Consider the following 13144-nt stretch of genomic DNA (forward strand, 5'->3'; position numbering starts at 1 on the left):
TATTTTATAAAATGTGAAATGATGAAAGGCTGAGCTGTGCCCCCCCATTCAAATATGTGACCTGCAGGTTGTACTTGGATCTGTGCAGCTGACATTCGACCCAATGATTGAATGCATCATCTGATTACAAAGGGCATTGATTTGCAGCTCACATAAGAAGTCACATGTTCATATAGCCTCAGCATTAAAAAGTCATTGAAAGACGCCACCGGCATTTCTTCTGTTTTTGAGACTTTGTGTTAGGAAACTGTATTCTATCTTTTCTTTTCAATGTTACAATGGATTGTTCTTAAGAATTTTGTAAGGGCTCACACAAATTGAGGGTCTTTGGTAGTAGTCCCCCCTGTTCTCAAAGCATATCAACTACATAAGACTGATGAAGCAGAAGCAGGCCTATGTTCACCAATCTGCAATTGGTCAACATTCCTGGCTTATAAAGTCACATCGACACAATGCCATCTATTGGCACGTTTTGTTTGGAATCGCAGGAACTCAAAAAGAATGGGAGCTCCTAAGGGAGAATTGCTGATGTTCTGAATTTGGGGTGGAATCTCCTTAAAAGGGCAGCAGCGTAAATGTGATGTGTAGAGGGTTTGTTTTCTACTGCATGTTATTTGATTTATTTCACTCCTTGTATCAATGAGGCTACTTGAAAATAGGCTCTGTAAAGATTTACACATACACAGGTGGTGTCATTCCTCAAACTCACCTCCAAAGTAGGATCCGTCGGACAGCTTGGTCTCCTTGTTGCCTTTGGTGAGGATGCTCACAACACCATGTTGTATGAAATACATCTTCTTCCCCACCGTCCCCTCGCGGATAATATAGTCCGCTGGCTGGAACACCTCGAAGCGCAGCTTGGTCAGCATGGCCGTCACAAAGTTTGGGTCTGCGTTAGCAAACAGAGGCATGTTTGCCACCAGGTTCCGGCAGTTGAAGTTGACAATCTCCTGTTGGAGAAAGGAAACGAGATATCACCAGGAAAGAGACCACCGTGACTGCACTATTTGTTGAGGGGTAGGGCACTCTGACAACTGGACTAATTATTATTTATTTATGATTTTATATTTATGAAGGGCCAATTTGCCAATAGGCTTCAGAGCGCTAAACAAATAACCACAACAGCAAAAATGAATAAACATAACCAAACACATGCCAATCAGTAAATAAAGACAAAAATCAAAATACAATTGCCCAAAAAAATGGGATAAAGGTTAAAAACAGATCAGTCAAGTATAATTCTTAAGCTAGAGGTGAATGATGTGTTACTCCGATTTTGGCAATGACTCAAAAACAGCAGGAGATTACTTCAACCACAACCTATGACAATAGAATCTGTATTGCTCACACAACACCTTCCTTAATTTGCATCCTCGGGAGGAATCTCAGGTCCTGTGTTCTAATACAGCAACACCCGACTCTCATATGTAGCCATGCCAAGACTTTGTTCCTGCAAGCTTCCCTCGGCTCTGTCCTCTCTGGTTTGTCCACATTCAGTATAATGGTGTTTCTACGGTCCACAACAAGCCCTCTTTGGTTCATATCAAATGTCTCTGGCATTAAGGTCTTTCTAATATGAATATCCCTCCCCAAAGGGGAGCTAACTGGACTATGTGTGGGGACCGCAAAAACCACAGATCTTTGGGGAGTAAGTATAATATCACAAGGAGAATCTGCAGAGACTACGCTGAGCCAGAGGCTAAGCACATCGGCTCAGCCTGACCTCCAATGATTTCGTTGCCAGCAGTAATCATACTACTGGTTATCTTCATGTCAGTTTAACAGCCTTTCTCAACTCTATTGGGAGATGGCAGTATTTTGTACAAGTCAGTTTGACAACTTTTATCCATCCTATCAGGCGGAGGCTGTGCTACCACCTTATTAAAGGAATCCAACCAATTGCAAAAATCCATAATGTTTTACGCTGGTTGGGATCGCGAATGATCTTTTCCTTGATATCTTGCCATGTCACAGTGTTCATTGGGCCATCATCCATCCCCTTCTTTCCCAGATGGCACTGTGAAAAGACCTCTGAGATAACGTTATCAAAACTCTTCATGGGGGAATGAATTGCCATGAGTGTTTCCAACTTGGCTTTCAGAAAGAACTTCTCCAAATAAGCCTAGATGATCATTCTGATGAACCGCTTGAACAACTTCCTTTTCATCTAATTCTAAGCTTAACATTGGAAAAGCCATGATAGGATTATTGGAACCACTGTGTTCTTCAGGCACTTCTAGCCAAAACCTCTTACAGGCGACTACCACTCATCATTGTGGACGTACAGGGAGTACCTGGCTCCCAAGAGTCCTGTTCCAAAATCTCAAGTTTAAGTCTTTCATGGACAAGCCCCTTTTTTGCCCTGGATCAACAAACTTAGGTTGAGGGAGAGGACCAGATGCATGCCCAAACCTAGTTTTAAACACATGGGCTCTAACGACAGGCATTCTAAAATATCTCCAGGATTCAGCAAACTTGGGACACAAGTAAAGGGTCAAACAAGAAAACGTTGACACCCCACTCGCATCCACTGACTATTAAAGAGGACCTATGTGGCTTCATTAAAAACAGCACAAGTATTTGCTCAAATGACAGTAAATCCATTGACCAGCAAGGGAGCCTAATACCCCCTGCAATCCCCATTGGTACTAACAAAACAACTCAATGCCTCCTCCTGTGGTGGGGAGGATACCTTAGCAAACATGCTGGACATCAGGATATGTCACATAGAGCAGCAAAAACGTCAGGCATGTCTGGATCTCAGCAATGAGCAAGGTCAGGTCAATCTCTGCTGAAGAGTAGCCACTGCTACACCCTGAGTGGGTGACCCCTTGTGTGGGTGGTCACATAATTCTCATGAAACTGTTCTTCTGCACAAAAGGGTTTTATTTTGAAGTGCAGTGGTGTAGTAATACACTGTTATTTTTCAAAAAACATAGGACATTCACAGTTGAGGACATACAAAGTGTAGTACCTAAGTACGAATGATCAAGTAGTCAATATTTGAGACATCAACTTGTACAGTTTGTTCATTCTCTATAGGTTCCTTGGGAAGGAATCTTAGAGAAGTCAGTGGAATCATAAACAGGTGGGGGGCCCATAGAGTGAGGGCACAATCAAGAGTTGAACAACAACATATAATACATGTCAACACGACAGTGTTTCGGCCATTTTGCGTGGAACTAGGTGAGCTCTAATGGTGTAGGCCTTCATCAGGACAGGAGTGTCTTTACGAGTGGAGGGTCCTATGTGGTCGAATCCGAGGAGCTTAGTGGCTCAGATTAAGAGGTGGAAGGATCCACTTCTTTAGGATGCAGTCGTCATCTCTCAACAGGCGCGGTCACGTCTATTGTCAGTGCATTCAGCTGCCAAAATCATTGAAGCAGCAGTGTGACGTCTCGGATGTCGAGGATGCAAATGTGTTAAGTGCAGGCCAGGGCCATGTTAAAGAACAGGGGCCCTGTGGTGGGGTGACTACCTAAACTCTTGATTGTGCCCTCACTCTATGGGCCCCCCACCTGTTTATGATTCCACTGACTTCTCTAAGCTTCCTTCCCAAGGAACCTATAGAGAATGAACAAACTGTACAAGTAGATGTCTCAAATATTGACTACTTGATCATTCGTACTTAGGTACTACACTTTGTATGTCCTCAAATGTGAATGTCCTATGTTTTTTGAAAACTACCAGTGTATTACTACACCACTGCACTTCAAAATAAAACCCTTTTGTGCAGAAGAACAGTTTCATAAGAATTCTGTGACCACCCACACAAGGGGTCACCCACTCAGGGCTTAGCAGTGGTTACTCTTCAGCAGAGATTGACCTGACCTTGCTCATTCGTTTTTTGATATTATTGTACCAACCTGGGCAGAGCAAGGCAGTAACCAGGTACCCTTCAGAATACTAATCTCAGCAATGGCAAAACCGGACGGAAGGGATTTCAATAACAAAACCGCCCACGTCTCACCAAACGCACGTCCCACCAGGCTGCCCTTCACTAGATGTAGCCTCAGTATCCTGCATCTAATGTGTACTGGGGGAAAACTCCATGCTCTAAGCTACAGAGAGGCCAAAGGATGCCTACAAAGCATGTCCTGTGGGACGCTGGTGGGGCTTTTGTCGCTTTGGAGAAGTCATATTGGGTTTTCATTCCTTGTTGGGTCTAGAATAGATATTGGTTGGAGTGTCTTTCTTTGCCACCTTTTGTTGTTTCTGTACAAGGGATTGTCTGTAACATCCTACTTGGCATTCTGGGCTTGGAAATGGCTAATACACCCTGATCAGTCTTGTGTGTTTAGGATTGTGTTTAGGATTGTCTCAGATGTATTGTCCTTCCTCTTTGTCATCTGTGGATTCTACAGGGTATCCTGCTTTGGATTGGGTGCATGACCTGATTCCTGGTTCCGGAAATTGCTGGGGTCATTTTGCTATACCTTCTTGTCATGATTGGGTTTGGCAAGTACATCCTGCTCTGCCCCCTGAGTCAGGTGTTGCCTGAGACATCTTGCTCCTCCCCTCTGAGAGACAAGTCTTCACCGTACTTACCTCTTTTAAGGGTTCACTAAGCTCCCCGAGGATGTTCTCTTCATCAAACATTTTGCCCTGATAGCGGTGTTCATAGTACTCATGGATGCGCTGGCGGGTGTCGGCAGGCAGTTTATGGAACGACATGTACTGCTCCACTTGTTTATACTGAAAGAGAGAAGGGGGTACAGGAAGTACATGTAAGTGCCCAATTTTCAATATAGTATTTAATGGTTGAGGTTAGCTTGTTTCTAAGAATTCCGCATTTTTCAGAGATGAGGTTTGAGGCACATAGAGATGAAGTGATTTGTTCAGAATCAAACTATTAGATCCCACAGGAAAACAATATTTCAAAGAAGGCTACTTAACCAGTGGTACACATCGCTTCTATATACCACATCTTTGCAACTAGACCTCTGCGACCTCCACACCTTTGCTGTAACCCTGAAGATATTACCCTTGTGTATTCTGCTCTGTTCCTTTTCAGCTAGGTTTTAACTTTACAAATCACATAGACACATACATAGACCGCATGCTGAATCATATAACCTCTGATAGAACTAATCTTGTCTAATAGATTACATTTATACCACTAAAACAAATAGTCTCCACTAGAGGAGTTTTCCGCCACTAGACCATATCTCCAGCACTACACCACATTTCCACCAGAAGATCACAACTCTTCGGGGAGACTACAGCTCCTTTGCTAGACTACATATCTACCCTAAAACCACATCTATTCCAATTTACTACATCTCTTGAAAAAGAAAAAAGCTCATACACTAGACCACATCTCTACCACTGAACAACATATCATTCAGTAGGCTAGCTCATTACCATTAAAGAGAGGCATCTTAACACTGAGACTACATTTACGCTAGACTGCATCTAGCCTACTAGACCATCTCTGCCGTACAAGACAATGGTCCTCATTATGAGTCTGCTGGTAACCCGTTGGTGCCACCAGTGGGTTACCGGCAGACTTGCCTTACCGTTTCCGCCATCTTATATCTCGGTGTCAATGGGATATTACGGGTGGTGGAGGAACGGTAAGTTCCCATTCCCGTGGAGTCCAAATGGACTCCACGGGAATGCGAACACTGAACCACTGGCACCGTTAGTAACAGTACCGGTGCTTCAGTTAAAAAACTGCCGGTATGGGCCAGAACTACTGGCAGGTCAGGCCTGCTGGTAGTTCACTGCCCCTACCAGCAGACTTGTAGTATGCCAGGCTGAAAAAAGTGTGGTAACTGTTGTTACCGGCACCTTTTTTCAGAACGGCAAACTTATAATGACCCCCATCTCCACTAGTATACCACATCTCCTTCACTAATCTACAAACCGCTTCCATTACATCACACCTCTTCCACTGTAGAAAATGAATGGGTTTAATTTGTGGCATTTGTAAGGAAAACATCTAAACCAGCGACGCATGACAATGTTTATGAAACAGGACCTCCAAGTCTGGTCTAAAAGAGCCAAGCCCATTCCATATTTTCAGGGCCGCCCCGGCCCACCATCTCAACAAATATTTGACTATAGTACATTTAACTGTGATATGATGTAAAACCACATGTCAAAGTAACTGAACCATTTTAGTTCACAACAGCCAATGTAATTCTTCTCTGGTGTTTCGGTTTTTGAAAGACTGTTGTTTTAAAGTGAAACATTCACATCAAGAATCCCTCGTTGACTGAATTCGGCAGACCAAACCAGTGGCACCTTTGATCAGACGGTAGATGTACCCTAATTATATGCTTGCTTGTGATGGTTTGCCAAGGCAGGAATCTCAGGAGTCATCTCGGGTTCTTTTATAGTACATTTTTCATCTCCGAGATGGGCTACTCACCTTCTCCTGATACTGGCGCCGCGAGGAGTCCAGCGACTGTATAAGTGCTGTGGCATGGCCGATGAACATGGCATAGCAGGTGGCACCAACAATCATGCTAAGCATGGTGAGCCAGACGTCAGTCATGCCCTCCGGGGCCTGCTGGCCGTACCCGATGCAAAGCATGTGGCTCATGGCCTTGAACAGGGCATGCGAGTATTGCTTTCCCCAGGACTCGTTCTGCAGGAGAGGGAGAAATGGAAGTAGAAGAAGAAACAAGACAATACAACCATACAACAAAGAAAGGGTGCCTAAAGCCCCATGTGCTGGGCACATAAAGCACTTAACCCTATAATATCACATTATGCTTCAATAGGTTAGGCCGGGCATCAATTGAGACATAGTAAAGCAATGTGTAAGGAGGTCCTGCATCTATGGGGAATCAAAGAACAACAAGAACTAAAGGGGTCTGAGGGAATCAACGGGATGTCTCATATAGGGGAGCCCATGGGAAGTGTATACTAAAAGGGCCTCATATTTCTGAAACTTGAACGATTGTGGTGTGCAGGGCCAAATGGTGCTCTCTTCTATCCGAGATCCAATGACTGGGTGCCCTAAAGGTGTTTACAGAATTCAACGGGGTGTCTTGAGTTGATGCTCCAGGGGCATTGTGTACTAAATAATATACAAAGGCCAGGGATTGTCATCTCAGGAGGCCATACCTATTGCATTGACAGATCATTATACTAGTATCTTTCCCGTTCCAAATAATTTTCCGATCTTAATGAAATTTCAGGTACCAAATTATCTTCAATACTGCTTCCTCACAGTTCGAATTCAAATTGTGATGACTTTCTCTACTCTAATATGATCAATTTACAGAAAGTGTGTGATACTCCCACCCCTATTAAACTTAGAATAACCCAAAAAAACAAGATCAATAAATGGTATTCTCCCTGTCTCATGAACTTAAAGAAGGACTAGCACAAGAAAGAAAAAATCTAGCGTAAATCTAACAATACAATAATACTATACTTCATCTCCAGGCTGTAACTATAGGGCTTAGCATTTACAAAAAAAAGCTATTCTTTCTGCCAATTCCAGCTTCTTAAAGAATCAGATCAATACAGCAATTGATAAGCCCAAAGAGCTTTTTGATGTTATAAAGAAACCTCTCTAATTCCTCATGCACATCAGCAATTTTTTTCTCAGTCTCTTAAATTAGTAAATGATTTTAATGAGTTCTTTATGAACAAAGTCAATACCATTCGACTTACCACTTTCTACCTTTCAATCCTCTTTGCCTGACACTGATCATACAAAACCTTCTTCTCTGAAATGTTTGAATTTTACTCCTGTTAGTGCAGATGGAAATACTTTAATTACGAATTTAAAAAACTATGAATCATAATTATGATCGCATTCCTGCCTGTCTGGCCAGACACCATGCCTCTGAATTAAGCAAATTCATTGCCTGCTTGTAAACTCCTCTTTCGCTCAAGGCACCTTTCCAAGGGACCTCAAAAGATCATTTCTGACCCCTCTATTAAAGAAACCTTCATTGGATCACAACATACTTATGAACTATCGTCCAATTGCAGGTTTGGCATGGCCTGCGACAGTCACTGAAAAGGTTTCCACCTCTCAACTTCAAAAGTAAGTAATAATCCACTTGCAATCATTCCAAATGCTAACTACTGTATAAACTTGATAGCTCTTTACCGCCCCCCATTCAGTATGCCTAACTTCAACAAGGATTTATTATGTCTCCTTGCCCCCTCAATCCAGCACAAAGTTCTACAATTGTTCTTGGAGACCTGAACAGATGACTTGGTGATCCAAGCGATAAAGGTGCTAAGGACTTAGAAAACTTACTAAAGGCTGGTAATTTTAAAAACTTTCATTTTGTACCAACACACAGGTGGAAACATTCTTGGTTGGGTTATCATAAGGAATATAACATCAGAAATATCTCATACTATAGCATGCCCTTGGTCAGATCACTCTATTGTGGAATTTAATATATATCTGTTCGGTAAACCCAGTAAACAACATCCTAAACCCTACAACATAACAACAAGAAATTTAAAAAAGATGAATCTAGATGCTTTAGACAATTGCCTTAAACAAGTTATGGAGTCTACACAGGATCCTGATCTGTCTGGATTGCTGGTTAATGCCTATGATTCACACATGATCTGTCTTCTAGATAAGGGTGCACCGTTTAAAACAAAAACAGTCAGAGATAACCTCAGCAAGCAATCATGGTTTACCCCAATGTTATGTCAGATTAAAGCAGACAAGAGATGTCATGAAAGGGCTTGGGAAAAAAATCCCACCTGCTAAAATAAAGCAGCTTGGAAACAGATTCAGTATGTTTATAAACAACTTTATGAGGCTAAAAAAACTTTTTTAAGATGGAAATGGATTCTGCTGAAAGCAATACCACAAAGCTATTTGAGATCTATCATAGTTTAGAAAAACCTAAACTCCAATCTCAGCAGTTTTTGCCCACCAATGAAGATTGTAACAAAGTCCAACAAGCATTTGCCAATGAGATCCCTGAGACGCGCATTAGGATGTAGCTTCTCTAAAGTCACATACACCTCATCCTCTTCTGAATACGAAAAGTGCTATTCAACCCTCTCACTATTTCAGAAGAAGAGATTCTCAAGCTTCTGAAACATATGCAACCGTCTTCTTGTGCAGTAGAGATTCTGCCTTCTAAATTCATAGTCAAAAATCCAAACATCTTTTCCCCTTTTATAGTGCGCTTTGTTAATTCTTCATTTAGTCATGGTACTGTAACTGGCAGTCTTAAACAAGTCGTTGTTTCTCCCTTACCGAAGAAACCAGGCTCAGATCTTAACAAGCCAAGCAACCTACGTCCTATAACCAAATCTTATTTTTGTTAAATGTTATTGACAAAACTGCTACAATTCAGTTTCAGCACCATTTGGAAGCAAACAACATCCTACACCAACAACAATCAGGTTTTCGGGCCCTCCATGAGACTGCGACCGCATTAGTTGACTTACAGACAAAAATGCTTAGCATTGTGGAGAAGGGTAAAGTTGGCCTGATAGTACTTTTGGACTTATCAAATGCTTTTGATTAATTTGAGCATTCTTACCTTGTGGCTTGATTACGTTCTCATGGATATTGCTTGACTAATGCAATCAATTGGTTTTCATCTTTTTTGGGTAATAAGCAATCGTAAGTGTGCTGGGGCAAAGCTACTTCTGCAACTGAACGCATTGCAGAGGGATTCCCGCAGGGTGCTTGTCTGCCGCCCTCTCTACTCAACTTTTATATCAAGCATCTAAGTGATTTGTTAACAACTCTGAGCATTAATTACTCAAACTATGCTGATGACACTCAGCTGATACTGGAGTTGAGTGGCAACTATGATTTAGACTCTGCCCGGTTATAACACATCTATGGATTCATCAATGATTGGATGAACCTGAACTACATGTGTCTAAATCCCTCTAAGACTGAATTGATGATCTGTGGGTCTATTCAAGCCAGAACCAAACTTTGTGCAGATTACTCAATTTTGTTCATTGGCAATATCTCTTTTCCCATTAGAGATAAAGTAAAAACTCTTGGCGCTCACATGAATGCGGCTGTGAACTCTGTCGCTCATGTTGAAGGGGTAGTCCGTAGCACTCAATATCATCTAAAAGTGCTAAAACATGCTAAACCTCTCTTGTCGCAAAATAATCATGCAGAGTCATTCTGCTCCGGTTAGACTATTGCAATGTCTTACTTCTTGGGGCAAACTCTTGCTGTATCAAATCGTTGCAGATCGTTCAAAATTAATTTCCCTAAATATGCTTCTGTGACTTCCTATCGCAGATCACTTCACTGGTACCAGTACAACAGAGGATCCTTTTCAAGGTCTTCTGTCTTGTTTTTAAGTGTCTTCATGGCTTGGCTCCTACTTACCTTGTTTCTAGAATCAGTCTTTATCACCCAGTATGACCCCTTCGATCGTTCGCTCAAAACCTGCTGGCAGTACCTACAAGGGGGTCAATAGTACTCGACATGAGTATTTGAGACCCCAAGGCAACAGCATATTACACCGTTGTTTCTAATTATAATTGGTTTTTACAGTGCGCTTAATACCCAGAGGTTTCTTGAATGTCTGCTGTTGCACTCTCAGCATCAGGCCTTGGTGACCTGGATGTGGGTGTCCCAGGAGAGTGCCTCGGTTAAGGGGGGGGGGACATCATCATGATTTATAATTAATTGCTACAGCCTCATTCTGACCTCTCTGTCTTTATCAAATGCCACCCAACTAGAATAGTGATTTCTTCCTGCTGGAACATAATGATGACTTCCTGCTGTAGCTTGATGAATACTGCCAAGCCAGTTCTGCTGAGCCAGACACTCATAGGATCCCAGTGAAAGATGGACAATGTCCAGTTCTTCATCGCTGTCAACAGGATGCAGATGAATATCCAAAGGACTAACATCATAGAGTGTGGCCAAAACAGAAAATACACGATAGCTCAGGGGCTACTGTACTATACTTTGTAACCTTGTAAGCTTAAATATCCTTTGTCTGGCACGCGCTACAAATAAGCACAACAAAGGTTCGATCCCCGGGTCTGCGCTTAGAAACCTCTGGGTATTAAGCGCATTATAAATAACCAATTATAATTATAAATCTTGATGAGGCCCCCCCCCCCCTTAACCGAGGCACTCTCCTGGGACACCCACATCCAGGTCACCAAGGCCTGATGCTGAGAGTGCAACAGCAGACATTCTAGATTTTACCCAAAGGTTGGGTGAGCACAGGTGGTATTACAGCCAGACGTGACTTCCACACGCTTGCACAGGTGGTATTACAGCCAGACGTGACATCCACACGCTTGCCCTGCATATTGTCTCCCAATGCACTGTCACAATGGATAGAGCCTTTGGCTCACTGTACAATAAAGTCACAAGTGCCCTGCTGAGTCTGGCTTCAAGCATGTCCTCTTAAGTTACACGCTCAGAACTCAACTTTACTGGTCTATCATACATATGGAGACACTTCCACACAGAGGAACCCCCTCACTTGCATAAAACTGCCACCTGGAACAGTTGCCAGTACCTCACAAATACCCAATGGTCAAATGCCTGCTCACATAGGCAGTGGCAAGGACTGATCTATGCTCCAATTCACGTTGATACGCACATCAGAGTAAGGGACCTCAGTGCCATCGTACCAAGCCCCCTCTCGCACCCTACTGCAGGCTTCACAGATCACTTAGCGTAAGGGACCTCACCGCTGTGGAACTAAGCCCCCATTCACACTCTACTGCAGGCTTCACAGGTGTCCAAAACTGCCCGGGCACAATTCCAAGACTGCTCATGGTCTTCTCAAAACACAGGATTTTCCGGCTCGACGTAGCCGCAGTCACAGGCTCGTGGAACGAGACTCCTTGGTGAGAAAGTTGCTGTTTTTACTTCATAAGGAGACAGTTTCTTCTCATCTTCCCCGGCTACGACAGTGACAGGGCTTCCAGACTCCACCTTCTTCGATCCTTGGGTACCTGATCCAAGGAGGCAGCAAAACAATTCATCCTTGCGTGACCAGACCATAGGACTGACCACAGAAGTTGCAACAGTCAACCTAGGAGCCTGGTGAATCAGAGAAACATAGCACTTTTGAAGTCAACCCTATTTGAAATACAATAGTATATGTGCACCAGAGCGCACCTCTGTCTGAGTATACACGAAAGGACGTACTGACTTCAATGTAAAGCTTGTTTCATATAACCAGGGCTGGCCCTAGGATTTACAAGGCCCCTTTCTGCAAAAGATGTGCCAGGGCCCTTAATGTGCACATGAATTGACTTCACTGGAAGTGACATCACAGAAAGTGACATTCATCTTTCCCACTTGAGGGCATCATGGGAAGTGTACAGGAGGCTGCCAAGAAACACACACCATGTTCAAGGGCAATGTACGAATAGTCACTGTGGTTGTTATCGATGAAGCTGCACACACTGCTGTCTAATTTAATCTAGATTGAGTTTTTTTTAGTAGTGTACACTACGAAAATGATTACCTTTTAGGATCTCCCAATTTTACCAGAAAAGTTAGTGAGATAAAAATGATCTGCCGAGGAACACACACTTTAGTTAAATAGTGAAGCCATGGTTTATCACTTGTCTTCGATGTTGGCACTTGATCACATATATTCTCACCTCTGGATGGTACAAATATACATTCATGTTTGGCTTTCAGCAAAGAGTATGACTGGAGTTGTATTTTTCCAGTCAGATTGGGGCAAGTAATGTGACCCTTAAAAAAAAATCCCACGTTTTACAAATGTGCTTCTAATATTTATACAGCCCCTGAAAACAAAGCAGTGCAAAATGGACACCTGCTTCTCGTCACTACTTGCACGAACATGCAGATTGTAAATAGGCACACTTTAAGTGCTATGAAAAGAACTTCCAAACAAAGTAGGTTGTTTAAAAATAGGGCACATTTTGTGACAGCAGTTTAGCTGTTTTTTAACATCTGAATAACTAAGGTGGTCTGTGTGGGGCTTTCCCATGCCAATGGTACCATCCCAGTGAGGATCGTGACTTGGCGGGACAGACTGACTCCCTCATTAGTCAATTTCGTGTCATAGTGCATTGTTTTCAGAAGGGCATTTAAATGGAGCTACGGGGCCTCGCAGGGGGCTTAAGGGGAGTCAGCAGCACATCGTAGGGTCTAGGGGAAGGAGCAGGAAGCATCCCCTCCATGATCAGCTCTCAAGGCAAGCACAGGTAGTTATGCAGG

At 42.9% G+C, this 13144-nt stretch overlaps 1 protein-coding gene across 2 annotated transcripts in view; it reads right to left on the minus strand.

Moving 5' to 3' along the window:
* The window catches only part of HCN3 (hyperpolarization activated cyclic nucleotide gated potassium channel 3), a 560500-nt gene that overhangs the window by 81643 nt on the left and 465713 nt on the right, over positions 1–13144 (minus strand). For both annotated transcript variants that reach the window (XM_069650083.1, XM_069650079.1), the window contains exons 4-6: positions 6377–6595; positions 4549–4695; positions 710–950 (exon numbers count right to left, since the gene is read on the minus strand). In XM_069650083.1, the coding sequence (XP_069506184.1) occupies positions 710–950; positions 4549–4695; positions 6377–6595 (607 nt within the window). The remainder of the gene's footprint in view (positions 1–709; positions 951–4548; positions 4696–6376; positions 6596–13144) is intronic.

The sequence above is a fragment of the Ambystoma mexicanum genome, chromosome 1p, assembly GCF_040938575.1.
Source record: "Ambystoma mexicanum isolate Mex_15411 chromosome 1p, UKY_AmexF1_1, whole genome shotgun sequence".
Classification (NCBI taxonomy): domain Eukaryota; kingdom Metazoa; phylum Chordata; class Amphibia; order Caudata; family Ambystomatidae; genus Ambystoma; species Ambystoma mexicanum.